The sequence below is a fragment of the Heloderma suspectum genome, chromosome 1, assembly GCF_057233095.1.
Source record: "Heloderma suspectum isolate Gila_16-S chromosome 1, 16-S_ref, whole genome shotgun sequence".
Lineage (NCBI taxonomy): Eukaryota > Metazoa > Chordata > Lepidosauria > Squamata > Helodermatidae > Heloderma > Heloderma suspectum.
This window is the reverse complement of record NC_139458.1, coordinates 65,545,372-65,569,073: the sequence shown is the minus strand read 5'-3', so window position 1 is coordinate 65,569,073 and position 23,702 is coordinate 65,545,372. Positions and strand designations below refer to the sequence as shown.

Here is a 23,702-nt window from a genome sequence, read left to right as displayed (position 1 = left end):
TTGTTGTCCAGCAACCTCTGAAGGGCCACAGGTGCCTCATCCCTGCAATACAGGAGCTCAGGACTCCCCCCCCCCCCAATCCATTTTATCCTCGGAGGTAGGTTAAGCCACCTGGGAGATGGTGACTGGTCCAAGCTACTCAATAAGCATCAGAGCTGAGTGTGGATTTGAACCTTGAACAAGTCCTACTCTGATGTTCTGATCCAGGGGTGTCAAACCTCTTTCTGCCTGAGGGCTGAATTAAATTTCAGAGAAGCTTTGGGAGCTGCCACCAGGAAGTGGTGGGCAGGACCAAGCAAATGCTGAGAAATCACCAAATGACTAACAGTGGGGGAACCCCAAGGGTCAGTTCGGGACCCCAGGTTGACCAGATTTGGTTCATGGGCCTGAAGTTCAACACCCCTGCTCTAATCACTATTGTGGCTGCAATCTTATGCACTGGAAGTAAGCCAAATTGAAATCAATGGGTATTACTTCTGAGTAGACACATAGAGGATTGCACTGTATATCTGGAAATCTGTGACCCCATTGAAGCACAAGAGTATCAAGGTAAAACACATACAGTTAAGAAAGAATTGTGTCATACTGAGGTATGTTGCATTAGTGATAGGGAAAGAATCATGTTTTTCCTTTTGTGGGACTATGGAGAAAACAACCACTATTTGCAAACCTGGGACAAGTGAACACTTGGAGTCCATTCCAGTGACAGTCTAAGGGCAAACTGATGGTTCAAAACCCCATTTTGGCTCCAAGGATGATCTCACGGGGAGTCCATTTACATAGCCCTTCCTTGTGTTCCCTCCAAGTTAATGAATGTACTGTAGCGAAGCAGACTGTTGATCCAAAGGGAACTGTATATTTATTCTCAGGGTGGAAATGTGTGAAAATAAATCTCATTGCCCTGAGGGGGAAACCTGTAACTTTTTATGAGGCAGTGGTGGTAGCTCAACGTGGGTGCAAAGCTACCTGCCTGTTCCCAGCAAGATCTGTCATCCTTGCTTGATCTAGAGCTGGAAGGGCTGAGAGAAGAAACAGAGATGAGAAAGAAAGTTTCCACAGCGCGCTGGATTGATTTAAATCAGAAAATTGCCAATTTAATTTACAGGTAAACAGTATTCTAAAAACAGACTATTGACACTGTTTTATTCTTAGAGCTGCGTCTTGCATCTCTTGCACACTGCATACATTTTCCACGCTTTACCTATACAGCAAATTTCTTTAAAATATAGGGCTGTTTTTATGGCCAGCAGCCATGTCAGTTTGGAGGTTAAGGCTGCAATCCTGTACAAATGTATATGGGAGCAAATACCATTTATCTCATTGGGATGTACTTCTGAGTAGACATGTATGGGATTGCACTGTTAAGTATGGGAACATACATTACAATATATTACACACTGGACTATTTTGTCATCTTTCCAATGTTGCTCTTTTGTTTCACTCTGCCTTGGTCCAAACCCATCCTCAAAGAAACTGACACAAACAAAATACTTATAACGGATTGGTAGAAGTAAGGTCTGATAGTTACAGGGCAGACTAGCAGTTTATTTTCATGAGATGAAAATAGAATGCTTATATTTGGTAGGTTGTGTATAAATATTGACATTTGAAAAATGTTCAAATTGGTTGTTCATTTACATAGAAATGCTCCTTTAACTCATATCAGACAGAGGCATCCATTCAGTCTACAGATTAACTTTAGGGCAAACGGGTTTATATCTGGATATCTTAGGGTGCAATCCTATTGAGCTAGTCTGCAGCCTCCTAAGTCAGAGGCTACCGAGTACCCAGTGCAGGACAGCTGGGGCATGGAGGCAATCCCTGCCTCCATGCTCCAGCTTATCTCCTTTCAGGATGTCCATAGCTTATTAATTTGTTCTGGCTCATCAGCAGTAGCTTATCTGCATTTGGGCTCAATTCCAGGTGTTAGTTACTACCTTTAAAGCAATAAAAAGTTTAGCCCTGTATAACGTAGCAATCCCATCATGCCATGTGTCCCTCACTATTTGCTGCTGTCACCTGATGCTTTTCTTGCTCTGTGACTTTCTCAATGTACAGACAAGGGTTTGCAGAAATGTTGGTACCCACTTTGTAGTCCTAAACAGGTTCATTAAGCTCCTTGAAAGCAAATGTATCTTTGAGGAAGGTTATAGAAGTGTGATTAATAAAATAATAACAGTACTTTTATAAAGCCAGGCCTTTTCAGCATTAACTGGATGTGCTAATATCCTTTTTTAAGGAGGCATCAGATGTACAAGCCTAATAAAATTTAGAATGGGTCACTAGCAAGAACCATGCACAATATAGAAAAAATAAGCTTTATTGTTTTGGAAATAAGAGTTTTTAGCACTCCTATCACATATCAAGGTACACAGAAGCTAAAAAAAATCAGTTTCAAGTGTAAATAATTTAGACACTGAAAAACAAATATGAACAGTTTCAATATTACAGCAGAGTGATCTAAATACCTGTGCAAATGAACAGTATGGCTTTATACAGTTTGCTTGATTTCAGTGACACAATCAACACACTTTTGTTTTGAATCATTCAATTTGCTGTATCACATTACTCTAAAAAAAATTAAAGACTTGCAAGTTCTTTTGTGTCACCCACCCTCGCTCCTCCCCAAGTATGCAACATATAAAATAAGACACATCCAGCAACCTTGGAATATTCTACCATATATTGTGCGAGGAGCTTCAGTGTGCATTCACCTATAATTATATAGTTGCTTACTTAGAAAAATGGTTAAATGTGCCTACGATTTTATTTGATGGCCATTTGTTTGAATCAACAAAAAATGCACATCCTATCTCAGAAGTACAGATGCTGCTAGTTTTTAAAATAGTTGCTGTTGCCTTACAGGAAGTTGTGCACCAATGCCAAACACAAATCCTATGATCACTTGAATGTTGCAAGAAAAGTGGCTATTTTGCCAAATTCAAGGTTTGCAAGTACTAGTATTATACCTTGCAAATGAGGACTGCACTTCCTTACAAATGCAAATTTTAAAACTTTCCGTTCTCTAGAAGATCAGCTAGAAATCGATTTCTTGTAATTTTTTAAATCTGAGTTAACAGTAGCTACCAGCACTTGCAAGTCCCACACCCCTAAAATCCAGTCAAAACATAAAAACAAATATGACTGAACCACAAGATAAACACTACCCAACAGAATTTACTTATTCAAGTTTCAGTCACAATCAACATTTCCACCAAATTGAAGACAGACCCATTTTTAAAAAGAACTAAAAAATTCTTAATTTTTTTCTAAAGAATAAACTGAATAGTTTAAGACAAACTACTAACAGACTTTGGGTGCAAACTAAATAAGCAAACCTAGATGCAAGAACACTGAAACATGGCTAGGATTGGACTTCTGAAACCTATAAATCAAGAGGTTTAACAGTTGGCAGAAGTTTCACTGTGGCTATTGGGTTTTTTGGAGACCCTCTATAGCGAGTCTTTTTTTCTGTTGTTTTCCTGAGAACACATTTATCAGGTGTACCAACTGAAACATTTCCACTTGTGTTAATTTTTACAACAGTTTTTGGTGCTTCATGATTAGTTAGGTCCTCAAGGACAGACTTGGAATGACAATTAGTAGTCACTGTCCCTTTGCAGGTTGTACCAGGTCTGATGGCTTGCTCTAATGGATATATAAATTGTGGATAGGATCTGGAAGATATAGCAAACTGATCAGAAGAAGACATTGGCTTGCATGTTGGTTCAGAAGAAGGCAGTGAAGATATAGATGTATTGGATGTAGTTTCTGCCCAAGAGGACAGTGCAGTCTCATAGCTCACTGATTTAGGAAGAGAAGGGCAGCTTTCACCAGCTTTCATTAGTTTACAAGCAGCTGACTGCTTATTAGCTTCCAAGAGGGAGTTCATCCTCCTTATAGACTGTCGGACAGGGGTACGTTGGAACTTAAGCAGTGGTTTGGTTTTGGTTGCGGAACATGGTTCATTTAATGACAGTTTGTTGAACCAATGTATATGGTCAGCAACCTTTCCTGAAGGTGAAATTTTAGATTTCTCATGAGTTTCCATGTGTAGGTACTGTTTGTCATTTCTGTCTCCATCTTCTGGCAACTGAGGGAGACATTCCCCTGTTTCAAGGCATTCATTAATCTCTTGCTCTGCATTACACTTTTTAAGTTCTTTATCTTCAGTAATTCTTTCTGCAGTGAATTGCTCATTTGATTCCAATATCTCCTTTTGCATATTAACTGTGCTGTTTAACTGGATACCTGGAGATGTCACTGCAGTCAGTTGGTCCTCTTGCACGGATCCATCACTTTTGCTTAGATCATGGATTGGATTATCAGTCTCAGCAGTATTATGGAAGAGGGATCCATCAACAGCATTGCTTTGATCTGTACTGGACAGATGTTTGTTAATGGCACTTGATTTATTAGTAGAGCTTGTGAACAGAGTCCCCAGCTCTAAATTTGTCACTTTCTGAGCTTTAGCTTTCAAGAGCGCTCTTTTTAGATTGACTTCTGAAGAACATGTTGTTCCTTGTGTTAAATTTGATTTTGAAGGTTCCGTTTCAAATAAGTTATGAAGATTGCTCCCAGATTCAGAAAATGCTTTCTTAATTTTCAGTAAAGTATCTACAGTCAAGTTATTTTCATCCTCACAAAAGGAGGTTTGTAGTTTATTATTATCCTGTTCAGTCCGTCCATCTGTGGGCTTAATTACTGGTAGTTCTCTAGCTTTAAGAGCAGGTTCTGAAGAAGACGTCTCTGCTACAAGATCTGCCATTAATGTTGTACTAATGCTACTAGTCTCCTGAAATTCTGCGGTACTGGGGCCAGTCCAGGACATTCGGTAGCTTGTTTCCTGGTTTGGAATTTGCAAGTTTTCCTCTGACTTGCTCATGTCTTTGGAACCTTGAAAAAAGGATTATTTTTGATCTCTGTAAATTATAATGTTGCACACTGAATGAACATTAATATCATAGTACCTTATAATATCATTGCAATTAGGCACTCTCCTGGTTGCCTGCAGCGAATAACAACTAGCCACCAGGAGACCAAGGGTGGTCCCACATCCAAGAGAAGATAGATGTAGCAGTCACACCACTCTACATTTTCACTGACAATGGAGACACAACAGTGCCTGTTACATTGGTGCTCTCTGGCTCCATTTCAGGTTTCTGTAAGGAAGGGCAAAGAGATCTCAGTTTTTGGGGAGAGAGCAAGGGTTACAGGAAGGTTCTTGGAGATATTCAAAATTAAAGTGCCAAAAGGGTCCTAATTAAGAGAATTTGTTGTAGTTACTTTTTTATACCATATAAGAGATAGAGGGTCCCAAGAAATAATCACTTATGATCTGAAATACATATGTGTGCATGCCTTTGCAGACTGCCCCACCCTGACCCCTAAATGACTGTTTCACCTGGAAAAGAGAAAGTACACCTATAACAGGCTATAACTGTTGGCTCACAGGTAAGCACATCAGCACACTGTGGCTGCTCACTCTGCACTTCTTGCGAACACATGCAGTTAGCCTGAGATCAGCTCAGACCATCTCAGCATCTTCTCTGTGCTAAGGACAGACAGCTGAGAAAAATGTCAGCCTTAATGGTGACTACCTGTCTTAAAACCAGAAGAAAAAGAGTCCCATGAGAACAGCCAAACACTGCAAAGATCGCAAATCATTGGGAGTAGGGAGTGGAGAAACTTATCCAAGTAGAACAGACATGAGACACCTCCTGAATAATGATTAGCAAGGCTGTCATGCAGCAGGCACAATGGTTTGCCTCCAAAGACTACATGGTAATTCTTTTCCTCTTTATTTGTTATAGAGATTTTTATCCCATCCTTCACCATATTCTAAGGATGGGTCACAGAGCAAAAATACCATTTAGATAGTAAGAATATGGAAATGGTTAAAATAAGAGAGCAGCCCAGAACAGCCTGAAAGGAAGATATGACAGATTTTAAAAGGTATAACTTCCTTTCCATTGGTGAACCAGATAGAGAAAACAACCTTTGATATTCAGCAGTGATCCACATTTACCTTTCTTTGTTCTAGACTCACCAACACATGGGCTTAATAATTCAATTGTCTTTATAGAATCCACACCACTATCCATGTCCTGTTGACTTGCAAGTCGACGACCAATGTTTTCAGATCTGTTGCTAGCTTGATTCTCCACTGCAGTATTCTTTTTAGTTAAAAATGAACAGTTAATAGTTTGTTGACCCCATGTTTTAATGCTTTGCAATTTAAGGGAGACATATTTGTGCTTGGAAAGCTTGCCTTTCCCCATTGCCATGGTCTTACATAGAGACCTTGGGAGTTCACGCGAGTGATAGTAGCAACAGCCCAATCCACAAGCCCTTGAGAAACATGATCTATGGGGAAAATGGTTGTGAAAGAACAGCAGTTGACAAGAGGCCAGTGGCAAGGGACAGAAGCCAACTATGGGAAGGGAAGAAGACTGCAGGCAGGAGTCAACTATTGGGAACTGAGAAGCAGTAGGACTTGACTGGGTGAGCTTGGGACAGAGAAATGACTGTACAAAGATCTTCATGGGGGTTAATGAACCATTTCACCAATGTTTGCCACACATCCCCTCTCATACATAGACTACTATAGGTTAACTTTTTAACCCCCTGTCAAAAATAATAAACCCACAAGAATAGCCTGTAAAAGACTTTTGCAATTAAGGGGTTACAAATGAAACAGGATTGCTAGAAAGCAAGAAAGCCAAGAAATCCGCATCCTAAACCCGATCCAGCTATATCAGGTATTTTCTGCATGGATTTTTCAGAATTGCTGCAACAGACTATTAAAATCAACAAACTGCAAACTCCAGAACAGCTTCCATTATGAAGCGAAGGAAGAGATATACACAGTACCTCTTTGCTGCTCCTTCCCAGAATGAACTTCAATCGCAGTGACCTGCGTACCATCTCTTTCCGACTAATTTTAGGAGAAAAGCAACCCATTTTTCCAGACTCAACCCTGAAAGGAAGCAGATATAAGCTAACTGTACATTGTTCTGAACCTTTGATTTGTTGTTGTTGTTCAGTCATAAGTCGTGTCCGACTCTTCGTGACCCCATGGACCACAGCACGCCAGGCCTTCCTGTCCTCCGCTCTTTCCCGGAGTGTGCTCAAGTTCATATTCATTGCATCGGTGATGCCATCTAGCCATCTCAGCTAATTTATACACAGTGAGTCAGCCCCTTAAGGACAAACGGGAGATTATATCTAAATTGCGGTAAAATAAAAGACTGTATAAAGTTCTACCCTATTAAAGAATTAAAAAAATAAATCTAACAATGAACAGAAAGAGCAGTAACATGGGAAGCAAGAAATCAACTCTGGCTTTCAAATAACCAAGGAAACAGAACTGTTCACTCATATTTCATCTAGAAATTTTAGAGATTAAGTTCTATTCAGACTACTTTATATATCACAAAACAGAGATGGCATTTCTTCTGTCCCAGGAGTGCCGATGTTTCAGCAAGCTTACCTTTGTACTTTTTTGCTGGCAAGCCTTTTGCTTCTTCGGCTTCCTATACTAGGCAGGTGTTTTTCACTAGTGACAGAGGAAGATAGTGAACTCTGAGATGCCTCAAGCGACATAGAGGGGCTCATTTCAAACTGAGCTGTAAAACAAAGGGTTAAACAGGTGTTTAGTTTAAAATTATCTATAGTTAAATTGCAACTTTACAAATATTATGAAGAGACAGAAATCTGAACTGATGAAACTGGAGACATTAAGTAATTGTCACTCTACCTGATCCAGGTGTTGAGTTAATGCTAAAAATGCTACTTGGTAGCAGTTCAAGACCCATATTATGCCTGATAGAGCGTCTTTTCTTGCTAGACAAGCCTTGACAGGAATCAGCGGGATATTTACGCTTAAAACTTGGTGTAACAATCACTGGAGTCACCGACGGAAAGACTGTAAAAAAAAGTGACAGCTACAATAAAAGCCTTCAAATGGTAAAGAAAGTCACAAGATACAGTGTTGTATAGCTGAAACAATGTCGCTTTATATTTGCAGAAGCAGTCAAAGCAGGTCTGGCACTCAAATATTTTAATGAAAGCATCAGAGGTAGAGTATAAGTAGTAAAGTTTTTAAAATTGCAGATGCCTGCTTCCTCCTGCAGTTATGATGTGAACATCCAGAAAAAAGTCCCAGAAATCTTTGGGAGGAAAAATTCTTTCCATGGCTAGAAATAACAAAATTGGAAGTTTTGGATAAACTGAAAGTCCCATGAAATCCATTGTCTCATAATGAATGGTTCAGTAAGTGGATGTCACAGTTAAACCATTGTTTTAGCTGCCCTTCCGTATTAGCTAAGTACAGATCAATTTGATAGGCTGAATGTCATTGACCTGTTTTGCACATAATGACAACCCAGAGTATGGGTTGAGTATGAGCTGTCATTGAATTGTGGGTTGTTATGTGTGAACTCTGCACTGTTGTCTTAACTGCGGGTTGTTAAAAATGAACAACCCAGAGTTCACAACCCAGCAACAAACCATGGGCCAGATTGCATAACACAGCAGCCTATTTTGGGTTAGCCCACAATTAGCCAGGGTGTGCACATCCTGTATTTTGAATATGCAACCTCGGATCAGCGCAATTGGCAGCTGCAGTGTGTTGTGTGAACCCAGGCATCGTGGGTTAATTGAGGGTTAAAAAACTGACACTTAACCCTTAATTAGCAGTTGTGTTAAGCATGGGTTAACGCTCCAGTTAAGCCACGATGGTCAGGTTCACACAGCACGTTGCAACCCCCACTGAATTGGAGGTTGCATATTAAAAATGGCAGCCCCACACACCATGGGTAATTGTGGGTTAATTAACCCAAGATAACTCACCGCATTGTGTGAACCTAGTCCATGGGTTCTTCTTGGGTTGTTTGTGGTTAACAACCTAGTTAAACCATTGTGTATGATGTTACATCTAACAACCCATGAGTCAAAAACAACCCATGACTGAACACATACTCTGGGTTATGTGCAAACCAGGTCACTGTGGGCCTACCTGTATTACTCTTACAATGGAGTCACCTACCTCCTAGGCTTGCAAGCTCCTCTGTAACATCAGAAGGCTGCTGCAGACCTGAGGTATCAAGGCTCCTCTGTCGTACGAACTTGAGAAGATGGGAATAGGGATGCCTTAGAATCTAAATTCCATCGTTCACAGCCAACTTCGAAAAAACTCCGTAATTTCAAGTATTGGAATTACGCCTTGTTCAGGCAAATTGTTTAGGTGCTTTTAAAGCCTTTCATTTGAAACAATTCTTTTCTATAGGTCGACAAGTCTTTAAAGTCTTGAGTTCACAGTGCCTTTCTCCAAGGATTGTATCTGATATTTTGAGTTATATGTTGTAACTGTGCAACCACTGGGCAGTATCCAACACTGCCCACATGCTAGGGGATCCTGTGGCAATTGGAAATGAGCTGAAACACTCATTTCTGGAACAGTGCAGGTCAGCTGAGCTTGCAGAAGGAAGCTCCACTCACTTGTGTCGATCTGGAAATGAACGTTGTCACTCATTTTTGAGATTTCTGGTGGAAGTGCTTGTTCCTGTTGTGCTGGCAGTGGGTCCTGCTAGTGCAACAGAAACAGTGGGAGTGCAGCAGTGGTACTGAATGCTGCCTACTATTTTTGTATACTTAACTCTTTGACCGTACACATGAACACATGTTGGTTTTCCTGGTGGTTTACTATGAACATGGTTTTCTTCTACAGCTACATAGAAAGTTTGTTTTATACACTGTTGAACCTCAATGATACTACTAAATTAAGGCTGCAATCCTATACACGCTTATTTGGGAGTGAGCTTCATTGAACTCAGTGGGATTTATTTCTGATTGCATGTTTAGGATTGCATCGTTAGGCTGTGGTCCTAAACACACTTATGAGTGAGTAAGCACAGACTTATTGATACTTCCTTCTGAGGAAACAAACACAGAAATGTGCAGTGTATGAGTAGTGAAGCAAATACCAAAAACGTTTCTATTTTCCTATTTCCTCCCCTACTGCTTGTCCTTATAAAAAAAACATTTCCATAATTTCCAGAAATGTCTGATCTCTCCTTAAAAACATTAAAAGCCATGCACTATTTGCAATAAAAGAAGGATCTCTCATTTATTTATTTTATTTATTTCATTTCTATATCGCCCAATAGCCGAAGCTCTTGGGAATTTAGGGAAAGAGTAATGTTTCTGAAGCAGCATTTATCCAAGCTGAGATAGCTTCTTTAGTAGTTAATATGGCGGAATACTACACTAATGGCACCCAAGCTTTAGTATGCAGCAACAAAAAGCAGCCCAGTTTCTAACTTTTAGAATTCAGTCCTTTAGTAACAATGCAACAGCAAGTCTGCAGAAGAATGCAAGCAAGTCAGTATTACAGACTTGCTTGTATATCTCCCACATAGTACAAGGTAGTCTGTTATAATGCACACGTCTTGAGCACATGGTCTGAAGTGCTTCATGCAAATGCATTATACCTACCACGTCTGTCTCTCTGAGGTGTAGTGGAGGGTGTTCTGTTAGATTTAAGTTTATTCAGAGCTCCACTAACCATATCTGAAATTGAAGACACATCAAGCAATAAAGCTTAATAAGAACCTTAACTTGTTCCATTTCTAAATATGGAAACTGATTTTTATTATATAAAGGATAAGTGATAGATTCTTAGTAGTACATCAATTTTTAGCTCTGAGATGATAGTCAGTTTGGCAAAACACTGCTGTTATTTATGTGAACAGATGTGATCCTTAGGAAATTACCATTTCAGTATGATTAACTCCCAGTTGTGCTGATGGAACTGTGGTGATTTGCATAAGATGTCTGCAAGTGTTGAATTGACAACAGATGTTATTTATGCAAGGTCCTCCCTCCCTGTTTAGCACATTTATGCCATTCCATAAGTTAGAAAATGGCACTAGGAAGAAACGCTTCACTAAAACCTCTAACCATTTGGTTTTTAAAAAATATTCCATCAAGAGATGCACAGTACCATTGTTAAGCCCCTGACACCCTTCAACAAGCCCCTTTTGCTTATTTTTATGAATGCAGCTGGAAGATCCAATCTATGTTTCTTCTTCTTAATCCCCCTCCCTTCACTTTAACCACCAAGGCAAAAAAAATTAAATTTTAATTTTAAAATTAAAATTTTAAGCAATTTTTCCATTTCTTGTTACAGCAGTTTGAGATCCCAGCAAAAGTAGGCACGAAATTTTCACACAGTTCAATACTATTAAAAAAGGAATGAATAAAACATGACTTCAGGGAAAAGCAAAACACACAATAAGCAAGCTGGACATATCAGCTTGTATACAAAACTCAGATATAGAAATATAGACATAGAACCATTTCTGGTACAATAGCTTACTATCCCCAAGATTTAAAAACGAAGTCGAGACAGCTACCCACTCTTAAAAGAAATTGTGAAGAACAATCATACATACTTACCATTCTTACTGATATCTTATAACTGTACACTGCAAAATGCACATTGTACATCTAATTGCAGTAGCAAAATCTTAAATAAATTACTCTTACATACGCAGATTGCAGTGTACATTAGAACGTCATGTCAGTAGAAGTGACATAGTTTAGGTTCAAAGGCAACTAGCTCTCTTATGACTTATAGCCAAATAATCAAATTGCATTAGTTACCCAAGGGAGGATACAGAAATCTGAATATATCAACTGCTAGCATTAATTAGATTACTGAACTGAGAATTGACATTATGATATTTTCTAAGAGGTATGCATCCACCAGTCAAAGACAGAAATATTTAGAATTAGTTAGATGCTCTGGTCCAATAAAATAGACCAAACAGCACTTTGGAAGAGAGAGTCCAAGCTGCAGTACACATTAATTTAAGTAAATGAATTTTATTTTAAATATACATCTATAAATCAAGAATTAAGTAACCTGTCTCCCAGAGTCAAATACACACAGTACAGTTATTAAAATCAAGCATTTGTATTACCAATGTTTAACATAAGCACAATTAATTTTGTTTAGTCATTTGAAAAGCTATTGTACAGTTATTTTTCCCTTGACATATCTAGCAGACCGACTTCCCTTATATATACCCAGCCAACCTTTAAGGTTGGCAGAGGAGGCATTGCTGGTCATTTCAAAATGAACAGAATGTCACCATGTAATACCTCAACAATGCGTCTTCTTGGTAGTGGTGCCCACCCTACGGAAAACCATCCCCCATGCAGTTCAGGAGGCAGAAAATGTGGTATGTTTCAAATGCCTCCTGAAAATGCACTTGTTCACCTGGGCTTTCCTTGGCTTGTAATTAATTGAATCATGCTGCTCCATCTTACTGGTCCTTGTATTGTCAGGACTATTATTGTAACTGGAATTGTTTTTAATATTGTATTTTAAAAGTGATTTTAATATGTAGATGTGAACTGCTTGGGGATTTTATTATATTGAACAGAAGTATCACCCATAAATAAATAATAAATATGAGCCAGGTTCTTTAAAAAAAACACAAGCATTTACAGGGGGAATTGTACTCACCTCCTATGCTCCGTCTTCGATTCCTTGTGTGTTCACCAGGAGTTGCAACTTCACTTTCCTCATAGTCTTGCAGTTTAGGAGTAGCAACAGAATCATCAATACCAAGCATAGCAGGTATCTTCTCCAGGATGAACTTTGGTACATGCCCTGAATTAGAGGACAATTATTATGTGTGCTATTCAAATAGTATAACTACAGAAATACCCCAGGTCATGTCTTTGAACGTCAGCTTACCGATATCTTCTGCATGATCAATAAGTGTCTGCAGAACTGCAGCCTGTAAACGAAGTTTCCTCTCTGTATGAGCTGACATTTTATCAGTTTCACTTGATTGCAAGAGATTTGGAGCAAAAATTACTGCCAAGTTACTACTGTCCATTTTGTTCTCTGCAGAACTGGGGGGGGGGGGAATCCAAAAATCCAGTGTTAGAAATTTCATACTTAGTGTCTAGTCTTAACTAATAGTTTTAGATGAATGCAGTTATTATTTCAGTTGGTCAAACTTCCAATCAGCATTACACTTAAAGAGCTCTTCTTCACAGGCTAGCTAATATAGCTGTTCTGCTTAGGTGATTGCAAAAGGACTAAACAAGATTCTATTTTCTCAAGCTTGCTGCCATTTTGGACAAGGAGGAAAACAGTTTCAAAAGTAGATGCACTCCTGAAAAGACCAACAAGGTGCAGCTAGAGGAGCTCCTTCTTCATCTTCCTGTCAGCTACATGAAGATCAGCAAGTCATGCAGGAGCCAGTTAGGAAGAACTAACTATTTAACTATCGCTCTTTTTATTAGCATGGGACTGGGAGGGGTGATGTGTTAACATTCCACTTTGGTTAGTGGGGTTCAGGAAAGTATTGGGGTAGGTAGGATGAGAATGATATAGGGAAAAAATTCTGAGTGAGGGGCATGACAAGAGGACAGAACCTGGTGGGGAGAATATTTATACTGACATGACATTATATATGTCAGGGACTGGTGGAATGATATGCCCCTTTAAGCAATGTTGTTATTTAAAAGTTAATCCAAGGGTAGGTTTCTGCATTGGTCAGGAGGGCAAACAGGGCCTTTTACTTAAGATAATCTTTGAACTTTGGGGCATGGCCCTACAAGTAAGACCCAGCAGTTCCTCCCTTTTGTGAGCACTCTGAATGAGAAAAATTCTCATGCAAGAAACTTAACGTATTTTAAGTATTTAAGAAAAGAGATAACATACAGGTTTTTAAATAAAGATCTTTTATAAGATGAGTATTTGGGAGAAACATTCCTGCTTCCTTATAGCCTTTCAGATTTTTGCAGTATAGTTAATTCTCACTTGTAGGAATGTGTAGCAGCAAGTGACTGTGTGTGTTGGGGGGAGAGTTTAAGTTAATACAATTATAATTTGCCTTCCCTCTGACTACAGCAAAATATCTTGGATTAATGAATACTTGAGCCTTTAAACTAGTGAGGTTGTTAAAGAATTATTTTCAACTGTATGTCTACAGTAGTTAAGCTTTGTGTATTTTAACTTAAGCCTTAAAATACATTCTTTGTATACATTTTTAGGATTTTAAATACAGGGATATATTCTCCAATTTAGTCTTTAAATATATTACAGCTTTCTTTGATGAATACCAGAATTATATACAGTTTCTGGGGTACTTTAATAAACAGGGTTTTTAAGGGAGCAATCCTACGGCCCCTGCACAGGGTCTGCGGAGCCATAGGATAGTTTGGATGCCTAGATTCAAGGCTGGAGACAACACTCCAACCTTGAGGCCAAGAATCTGAGCTCCCCTCCCCTTCCCAAAAGCAACCTCTAGGGGGACGGAAATGGAGCGTGCCAGTAGGCAGGAAGGGGAGGCTGGCTTACACCGTTTCCCCAAGCCTCTGCAGCTTCTTTCTCTCCCACTACACAGAGCCCCATCTAGACAGGCAAATAAGCCCATCTAGCCAAAATGCAGAGTGGGAGTGCTGAGGTGAAGACTGCCTCCACTGCTCTTCCCACTCTGCACTGGACAACTGTAAGCCTCTGGGTTTCAAGGCTTATGACCACCCCAATAGGATTGTGCCTTAAAGCACTAGCTGAGGCATTCCTCACTTCTGTTATAAATGCAATGCAGTCTATGTGAGGCTGGAGACACCATCTTCATAGAAGGCCTGGGTTGGGATCAAAGACGGACTCCCCTGCATGAGACACATTCACGCAGGAACAGATGGAAAAAAGGATGGGGTGTAGACTGTCTATTTTGAATTTTTTTTTAATTGTTGGTGTATTTAAATTTATGGTAACCTGCTCTGATCTTCTTGGACAAAATAAAAATCCTAGTATGAAATAAAAGGCAAGAAGCCAAAACATAGCATGTTGTACAAGAAAATGTTTGCAGTTGTAGCTCAATGGCAGTGAGGAGAAATGGAACATTTTCTGTTGCTGTTTTCCAACAGAACATTTCCCATTGCTTAAAGTGCATTGGTACATGTTGATTGGTTAGTAATATAATGCATATATATATCGCAATACACTGTCAAATTGGGAACTTCAGAGTTGTAATTAGTACAGTAATTGCAACTGTAATTACAGTACAGCTGCAATTAACTTTTTCAGTTGACTACCCTAGAAAGTATGATATACAATGCCACAGATCTTTAAGAGTGCTAAAATTAGTATGTCAATAGCTGTTCTGTGCCTTCATTTTTCTTTTAAGTGTAAAGAATGTAAGGAACTGTATACTATTGACTTGTCATGTCTTTATATATTTACAAGTATTCTAATAAAATTTCCAAGCGTTGAACATAACATAGTATAAACCATATTAAGCATGCTTCATTGTGTTTTTTTTTCCTAGTCAAATATTTCAGTTCAGTTATTTGGGGATTATTTGGGGAAAACATTTATACAACATGTACTTTACGTCATGTTAATTTTACAAGTACAAAAATGCTAAATTAGATCCCAATTGATTCAAGGCATCAGAAATTTTTGTAATTCAGTTTTTTCCAGAAGTTCAGCCACCACATGATTCTCACAACCATGGTAGTTCTCTTCCAGCAACATTACAGAAGGCTGATCATAAGCACAATATTCATGATATCCTAAGCTTACCTTAGGGACACTTTCTTGAGAAACTTGAAAAAATATCTGAGTGTATCAATTGTCCTGTCATTCATAAGACATGAGAGCAGCTGTGTAGCAGAATTCTTCTCCTCACTACCTAGCAGTTGGGCCTTGATGAGAGCTTCTTGTAGGTCACTTGGGAGGATGGGCTCTGGCAATTCTCTGAAGAACTGCTTCAGAAGTCCTGCAACATCACATGGCTGTGCAGTAGACAGGCAGTTTTCACCTTGGTCCAGTTTACTCTAGCAGAGAAGAAAAAATAGACATTGCCACTGTAAGCCAAAGCCACACTGAAAGAAACAGCTAGAGAAAACAACATGCTTTGAAGGAAGGCCCTACAGAACCTCAATTTTTTTTTAGATATTTAAAGACATATTTGCATACACCATGATAACAATTTAATTTGCTTTATTACAGATTTGTGGGCAGAGTAAACCTGTATCTTTGTTTTTTGTACAAAATGCCTAGCAATATCAGGCATTTTTGTACTTATAAAGGTATGTTGATAGCATCACAACAAAGACACAGGGAAGACGGCAGTACTTTACCTTTAATGTTTTTAAGCGAACAAATGATCCAGACTTTCTGAAGAGCCCTTCAGTATGAATGTGTTCTTCTAAGTATTTGCAAGCCTCAACTAAAAAGCTGAATGTAAAAAGAAAAAGAACCAGAGAGTCTTGCATTAAGAAGTCAATCTTTGAAAACTGAAATATCACAAAGTGACACATTTAATGAGCCATCATGATCTTCATATTGCGAATGGTAAGGATATTTAAATGCAAGACTTGAATAATCTACCCTCAACTTCTGGGCAACAAAGTGGGTTTTGATCAGCCCAAAGGACCTGACCTACAGGTTCCCCGCTTCTCATCGATAGCTTGGAAAAAACAAAAAAGCTACACAGTTTTTTGCAAGGCATCTGCTGCCCTTTCTCCTCATCATCTCCACTGTTACATAATTTCAACACTCAACTACTAGGAAGGCTCAAGTTCTCCCCAGTATCAAGATGTCATTGTAGCCCCATGCTTGGACCAGTAGGCAGTGTTGCAATTACCTTCTTCCTAGTCAAGATGAACAAGAACCACCCTTCCCCCACCCCAACCTTGGGGAAGGGTTGTTTGAGGGGGTTCAGGAGTTGACTGAGGATGTTACGCTCTCCCAGGTTTACTGCACAGTCTTACCAAATAAAATATGTGATCGAAAGTTAAAATTGGCATATTTGTGAAGAGAAGACCTCAGTTAGGTAAAGCATGTAGTATAGTAAACCTACCAAGATATATTTCCAGATTCAGGCACAACCTGATGAGGTAATTCATGAAGAGGTATTCCAAATATTTTGCCCTATGAAAAAAACACAACATTTAAACATGACACCTCATAAAAATACGTTATTGATAAGCAGTATAAAAAGGAAATTGAATCCAAGGGAAACAACATCTACTAATTCTTATGAACTATAACACTTTAATTCTAATATTTTTTAAAATGCACATACACCACTATTAACCACTAGCAAAATTAAACTCTGGTTTGCAAGTTGCTTAATCTGAACTGGACACAAAGTTGCTTAAGGCCTCCAGAACAACCTCAAAGCTAGCAGTTTGTGGAATGTAATCAAAGTCTAATAACAATTTCAGAAAGGCTTACACATGTAATCAAACATCCTAAACCACTACATTCATATATGCCTATTAGATTACTATTCTACCCTATACCTAAGAATCCCCATATTGGGGTAAGACAACATGATATACATAACATTTTACAGTTTTATGTACTAAAAACTGAAAGAAATGGACTTGTCCATAAATATTCAGTGCAGGCCTGCTGAACAGCTTGCATCCTATAGCCATAGCCCTTTGAATACTAAGGGTGCAATCCTGTTGTGATGATCATAAGCCTCCTAATTCATTCTCCTACCGTGCATGTTTGCTAGATGGGCTTTTTTCCCAGTCTAGCTGAAGCATTTCAAAGGGAGAGGGAAGAAAGCTGGGGAGGCTCCAGAATAGCTTCCCCACCCACTCTCCAAGGTTGTCTTCCCAACCTGAGAGAAGCAGCTGGCGTGGTTCTTTCCGTGCCAGCTGTGAGCGGGGGAAAGGAGGGGTCGGAGCTCTGATTCCTCCCTCTGAGGTCAGAGCGCTGTCTCCGACCTCTGAGGTGGGAATCCGAACTATCCTATGGCCCCTCAGACACTTGTTTCTTTAGATAAAAAATTACTTTTGTGATTGTTGCGCTCAAGAAAAAACTACAGATAGCATTATCTAATCACTCTAATCTAATCACAATTTCTTATCCTTAGACACACAAATCCTTGCTTGTGTAAAAATAACTGCCTGTTAATTTATCTTTGCCCCCAGAAGTTGTGCAACAGTGCCTCTATTCTGCCTCAATTTTGTCACTAAATTTGCAGAAGTTCTTGTAATTTTATAACATGCACCATCTAGAAGGGCTTCAGCCTTTCTGAGTTTCCCTCACTTTAGCAACCCACAAGAATCTTCAATTTGCTCTTTAAAGTTGAGCTTAAAAAAACATAGTTGGGAGAGGTTAGGACACTTACTTAAGGCACAATCCTACGCATCCTAAAGAAAGAAGTCCAACAACTTTCATGCTGGCTGGGGAATGCTGGGAGTTGTAGGACTTCTTTCTGTCTAAACACACATAGCATTGTGCCTTTAAAGATAAACTGGCATTGATGAACTATTTTTCTCTTGAGTTTGCCTTCAAGTAGTTCTTAACGCAGACCTCAGTTTTTTAAAGTATGAAACCCAATGTCACATGAGCAGAAGGCTGCTCATGCAAAAGGCCTCTTTCATCCCCACTGCAGCCCCCTACCCACAAAATTTGCTCTGGAAGGATCCCCCAACAAAGGTGGATCTCAGTTAACAAAAAAGCGAAGACTACTGATGTAGGGAACATTGAGCTAGACCAATGGCTAGACTCAGGACAAAGCAGCTTCCTATGTTCCCAAGAAGAGGAGGCTGAAGTTGCTCGCTGGTTTCCAGTTCCCTGTTCCCCACAGCTACATGAGCAACATAAACAAGGACCTGAAGTTTGCACCTCAGGACACTCCCGCTCCTCCAACCCCAGACTCCTGTCATCAGGCGACTGAAGGCGTAATCCTACGCACGTTTAGACTTCAGAAAAGTCCTACAACTCCCAGCAAGGCTGGCTGGGGCACGCTGGGAGTTGCAGGACTTAGGGTCGCACCTTAAGAGAGTCTTTTGAGGGCAAAACTTTGTTTTGGCTCTTCAGTCTCCTCACAAAGGGGGCCCGGGGGGGCATACATAGGGGCGCCGCTTGCAGGACAGCCGTTTGCCTCCTAGCAGGCGGCGAAGGGAAAAGCTGAGAAGGGTCCCTAGGCGGGCGCGTTTAACTGGGCCACCTCGGAACCGGAGGGCGCCTCTGGCCTACCCGCCCGCAAATATTCGCGTGAACCCGATCGTGGAACTTTTCATGCACTGACCACTCCTCCCCGCCCAGCCGCGCCGCCTCACCCCTCCATTCCCAGCGGGTGCCGATCGCGGCGGCTTCCCTTTCGCCGCCCGCGTCTTTATCTTGATCCCGTAGGCGGCTCGGAGCTGCTGCTGCACCGCCAGCTGCGCCAGCCTTCTCCCGCGGCTCTCCACGGCCTCCATCCCGCCCGCCGGCCGCGCCTTTCACCGCTCGGCCGTCATCTCCGCAGCTCGCTCGCCGTCTGCCGCCCCGCATCAACTCAAACTGAGCGCCTCCCCCTTCCTCCTCTCTGATTGGCTCGCTTCCCGTTCGAAATCTCAGGGCCCCTTACGCCCACCAACGGCTGACGTGCAGGACGTGTCTCCAAGACCGCCTGAAATTTAATTAGATGACCTTTGCCCGCGATCGCGACTGCTGGAACAATGAAAACGGGGGAAGCGGCGTCACCGTCTAAAGTAGATCGCGCAGGATAGGTGTTAATTAAATCAGGCGACTGCTGTGGACACCTAAGGCGCCCTCGCGCTTAAAAACAAAACAAAACATAGATACAATAAAGTTGAAGACGAACTAAACTTTGGCTTGGATGCCGCTTACTGTTGATAGCGTGTGTTTTTCCGCCCCGGTTAGCGGGATAAAAATGGGGGCTGAGAAATCTAGGCAGCAGAGTAGCTCTGTCGCTTGGAAACCGTCTTCCTCCCTGCCCCTTCGCAAAAAGGAATTCAAAATAGAAGCGCTTTTCGCGGTTTCCTTACGTGGGGGGAAATGATATTGGGAAGTGTTGGTTGTTGTTTTTAATGCCTCCTGCTTCAGGGACGGGGCTGAGAGATTTTGCGGGATGGGCGTAATTCAGAATTATCCGCATATTGCTCAGCGGGATATCAGGGTTGGCTGGGAGCATTTCTACACCAGCCTAAAACCCTGCATTTAAAACGGGGATTTCTGCTTCCATGGTAAATGCAGGGTCACAACTGACTCCCTTTACACGCGCTCCCTCCCCCCGCCCCTTTATTGATCCCCCGGCTCTTCTTGTCGCTTTACGGCTTTTCACGGAGGAAACTGAAGCGGAACACAAGGGGGTAACTCGATAGCTCATCTGCGATTTATTTAAAAACGGAACAAAGGGGGTTTAGTGCGGGAGGGTCACGGCAGGGTCACGGCGTCATGTAGAGAGCCTGCAAGCCTCTGTGAAGGAGCAATCTCAATCGCAGGATAAAAGCCCGGTGTGAAGGAGCGGGGGTGGGGAACTCTGGAGTATCCCCGTATTGCGGGTGGAGGGGTTGGTAGATCTCTGAATGATTTGCAGCAAGGATTTCTGACTCCCAGTTATTTAACTATAGCAGCAACAAAATTGTGCCACTTCCTCTAAATTACACCGCTGAAGTGCGGCGGACGGGACGGGACGGGGGACGGGAACCAGGAGTGGCTTTTTGTATGTTAGGACCATGAGTGCCATTAAGTTCTGATACTCAAAATCCTGGGCCCAGCATTCTTAAATTCTAAGTGTGTGTCTCTTGCACTAGGCTCCAGTTGATGGAACTTGGAGTTCTAGAAAAAAACTCAAAGTAGATCCCAGGATCCTGTCCGTCCCTGGACTAGATAGGCCTCTCGTGTGATCCAGCAAGGCTTTCTTATGTTAAGGGTGCTATAGGTAGTATGCAGTACATACATGTTATCAAGAAGCAGATATTTATACTGGAAATTCAACGTGAATTTATTTCTCTGTCTCTGGGTCTGACAGTGCAATCCTACACATGTCTACTCAGAAGTAAACCCCATTGAATGTAGTAGCACTTCCAGGTTAGTGTGTAAAGGGTTGCAGCCTAAATCATCTGAAATCACTATATAGTGTTCAAAACAAATGATGTGACAACACAAATCCCCCCATGTAAAAAACATCAGCTTGCGGCAAAGATAAATCTAGTTAAATTGCAGTATCAGTAGAATGAAAATGTGGTTGTGCTCCATCCACTTGCATGCAGACATCTTTAGCTTTTACCCCTGCAAAATGAGAGATAGCAACGTAAAATAGGCAACTTGGGGGCCTGTATTAGTCCAGTGTTTCATACAGGGGGTGGGGGTAACGTACACTGTCTGACATGATACAGAAAGGCTGGCTTGGCTTTTATTGAGCCATCTCCCTGTCTCATTCATGGAATTTTACAGGCAGCCCATCATCTTCCATTCATAACCTTCCCATGTTTTCCCACCACTTCTTCCATCTTTTTTCTTACTGCGGCAAATCTGTTTAGAAGGAAAAGCAGAAGAGCTGTGTAATGCCTTCTAACTGGTAGTGCTAAGAGCCCTCTGTTTGGAAGCAACCATATGGGATGGAATTTATTTATGTATTAATATTACTTGTGTGCTGCTTGATATAACAAAATCTCTAAGCAGTTCACATCCCAGGGTAAAAATCATTATAGCCATACTCCGTTAATAAACCATTACAGGTACAAGAAAAAATAACAAACAAATATAAACAATAATTTTAAAAAATCAAATGGAGCAGCATCATGATATTAATTATAAGCCAGGGAAAGGTTGCGTAAACAGGTATGTTTTCAGAAGGCATTTAAGCTCACCACATTTTCTGCCACCCGAATCACATAGGGGAGGGAGTTCCAGAGGGTGGATACCACTACTGAGAAGGCCACTTTCTAGATGTGACATGGTGACATATCCTTGCCTTGTGCAGCGCAATCCTAACCATGTTTACTTCGTAGCTTCTCTGAGTTCAATGGGATTTACTTCCAAGGGCCACTTTATCTCTTCACCTCCTCAGTAATGAGGTTTAACTTGCAGATTTTGTTTAATAAGTATGGCCATAATGATAAATAATGTGATTCTTAAATAAGGCTTGTTACAATAATGAAGATTTCCAATCTGTTGAAGTGCCTTTCTGAACCAGAGTCTTGGGGGTGCTTCCAGATGGAAGAGTCCTAGTGCTAATCATCAGAAGGTATTGTGCAGCTATTCCAGTTTTTCTTCCTTAATGGATTTTCCACAGTAATAAAAAAGATGGAAGGAGAGGTGGCAAAATATGGGAGAGTTGAAAGTGGAAGACAATGTTCATCTGGAACCCCTGATAAAACTCCATGAATGAGGCAGGGCCATGATGCAATAAATGTCTTGAGCTGAAGCACCTTTAGTTGTCCTGTAAGGAACAAAACAAAACTGTGTATGTGTGTGAACATAAAAAGCAGAAGGAAAACCAAGCTGATTTAAGATGCAATCCTATACATGTTTAGATGGAAAAAGAAAATTGTACAACTCCCAGCATGCCCCAGCCAGCTATGCTGGCAGGGGAATGCTGGGAGTTGTGTAAATTCTTTCTATTTAAACATGCTCATGATCACACCCTTAATTTGATTTGAGGCTGCAATCCCAAACACATTCAATTGGGAGGAAGCCTCATTGAACACAGTGGGAATGATTTCTGAGTAAACATATAGAGAATTGGACATTTAAGTGGGATCGTGCCAGTGTAAGTTGCTATATAACAGTCATGCATAACACCTTTGTGCAGCAAAATATGGAAATACAGCAAAAAAAAAATGGTTTTCAGAACTCCGTTGGTGATTTTAAAAGAGCTAGAGCAAAAGACATATAATTTACTTGTTACACTGCCAGTATAGCCTAGCGTTCTATCGATACCATCATTACTTCTGTTTATTGCAAAATGGGCTATATAACACAAGGGGGAGCCATCGTCTGAGATACTGAAATGCTCTTCCTGCTCTGCTAATGTTGGCAACATTTTGTTGCTTGTTATTCTATATCATATTTTATATGATAAATTGCAGTTTCCTGCTTTTTATTTACTTTTAACACTTAGTCACTGCAACTTCAGTTTCAAAGAGCTCACATAAGAGGCATAGTTCAAACATTTTACATGCTACTTCTTATCAGGTAAAAAAAAACATGCAGGGTTTAGTTTCTGTCCTCCGTTGATAGAATAAAGATGAAAGGATACAGTAAAATCATTGAAGGGGATGAGGCTATTTCAGAGTTAATAACTGTTTCCATGCTTCTGGTTTGTTGTTAGAGCAGTTAGCTTTACTTTGGTTGACATGTTTTTTACTAAATAGATTTTTTTTTAAATTAAGGGCGCAATCCTATAGGGATAAGTGGCCGCAGGGCAGGAGAAGCACGGAGGGGATCATCCCCTCCCCGCTTCAGCCGCCTTGCGTTTGCAGCTAGACAGCTGATTTCGGTTATTTGACCCTCAGTGACGCCGCGGTGCACATGCGGCCACCATTTTGCATATCCAACCCCCACTCGGAGCTTGTGTTGTGTGACCCCAGTGACCATGGGTTATGTGAGGGGTAAACAACCCTCACATAATCCTAGAACAGACCATGTTTAACCCTTGTATAACCCATGCTTGCCAGGTCTGCATGACACAAACCCTGAGTGAGGGTTGGATATGCAAAGTGGCGCCCATGGGCTCCATGACTCATTGTGGGTTAGCCCATGACAGGCCGTGCCATGTCATGAGAACCAGGTCATTGTGCAGCTATTCTGCGTTTCCTTCCTTAATTGATTTTTTATGGAAAGAAAAAAGATGGAAGAAGAGATGAGGAAAAAATAGGAAGGTCACAAATGGAAGATGATGATGTCTGGA

General features: G+C 40.7%; 1 protein-coding gene across 4 annotated transcripts; it reads right to left on the bottom strand.

Annotated features, from left to right (window-relative positions):
• Positions 1-1,070: 1,070 nt before the first annotated feature.
• ARHGAP11A (Rho GTPase activating protein 11A) lies at positions 1,071-19,337 on the bottom strand. 4 transcript variants are annotated; one of them, XM_084844722.1, is made up of 12 exons: positions 19,123-19,337; positions 16,899-16,969; positions 16,177-16,273; positions 15,617-15,870; positions 12,770-12,930; positions 12,536-12,682; positions 10,498-10,572; positions 7,760-7,927; positions 7,493-7,628; positions 6,874-6,979; positions 6,029-6,176; positions 2,305-4,896 (listed from the first exon to the last, which is right to left on the bottom strand). In XM_084844722.1, the coding sequence occupies exons 1-12, from the start codon at positions 19,261-19,263 to the stop codon at positions 3,386-3,388; spliced, it is 3,015 nt and encodes a 1,004-aa protein (XP_084700848.1). In that variant the 5' UTR covers positions 19,264-19,337; the 3' UTR covers positions 2,305-3,385. The 4 variants fall into 4 exon arrangements, with proteins under 4 accessions (XP_084700860.1, XP_084700848.1, XP_084700858.1 ...); XM_084844732.1 differs by having other exon boundaries at positions 6,050-6,176; XM_084844734.1 differs by lacking the exon at positions 10,498-10,572 and having other exon boundaries at positions 1,071-4,896.
• Positions 19,338-23,702: the final 4,365 nt, after the last annotated feature.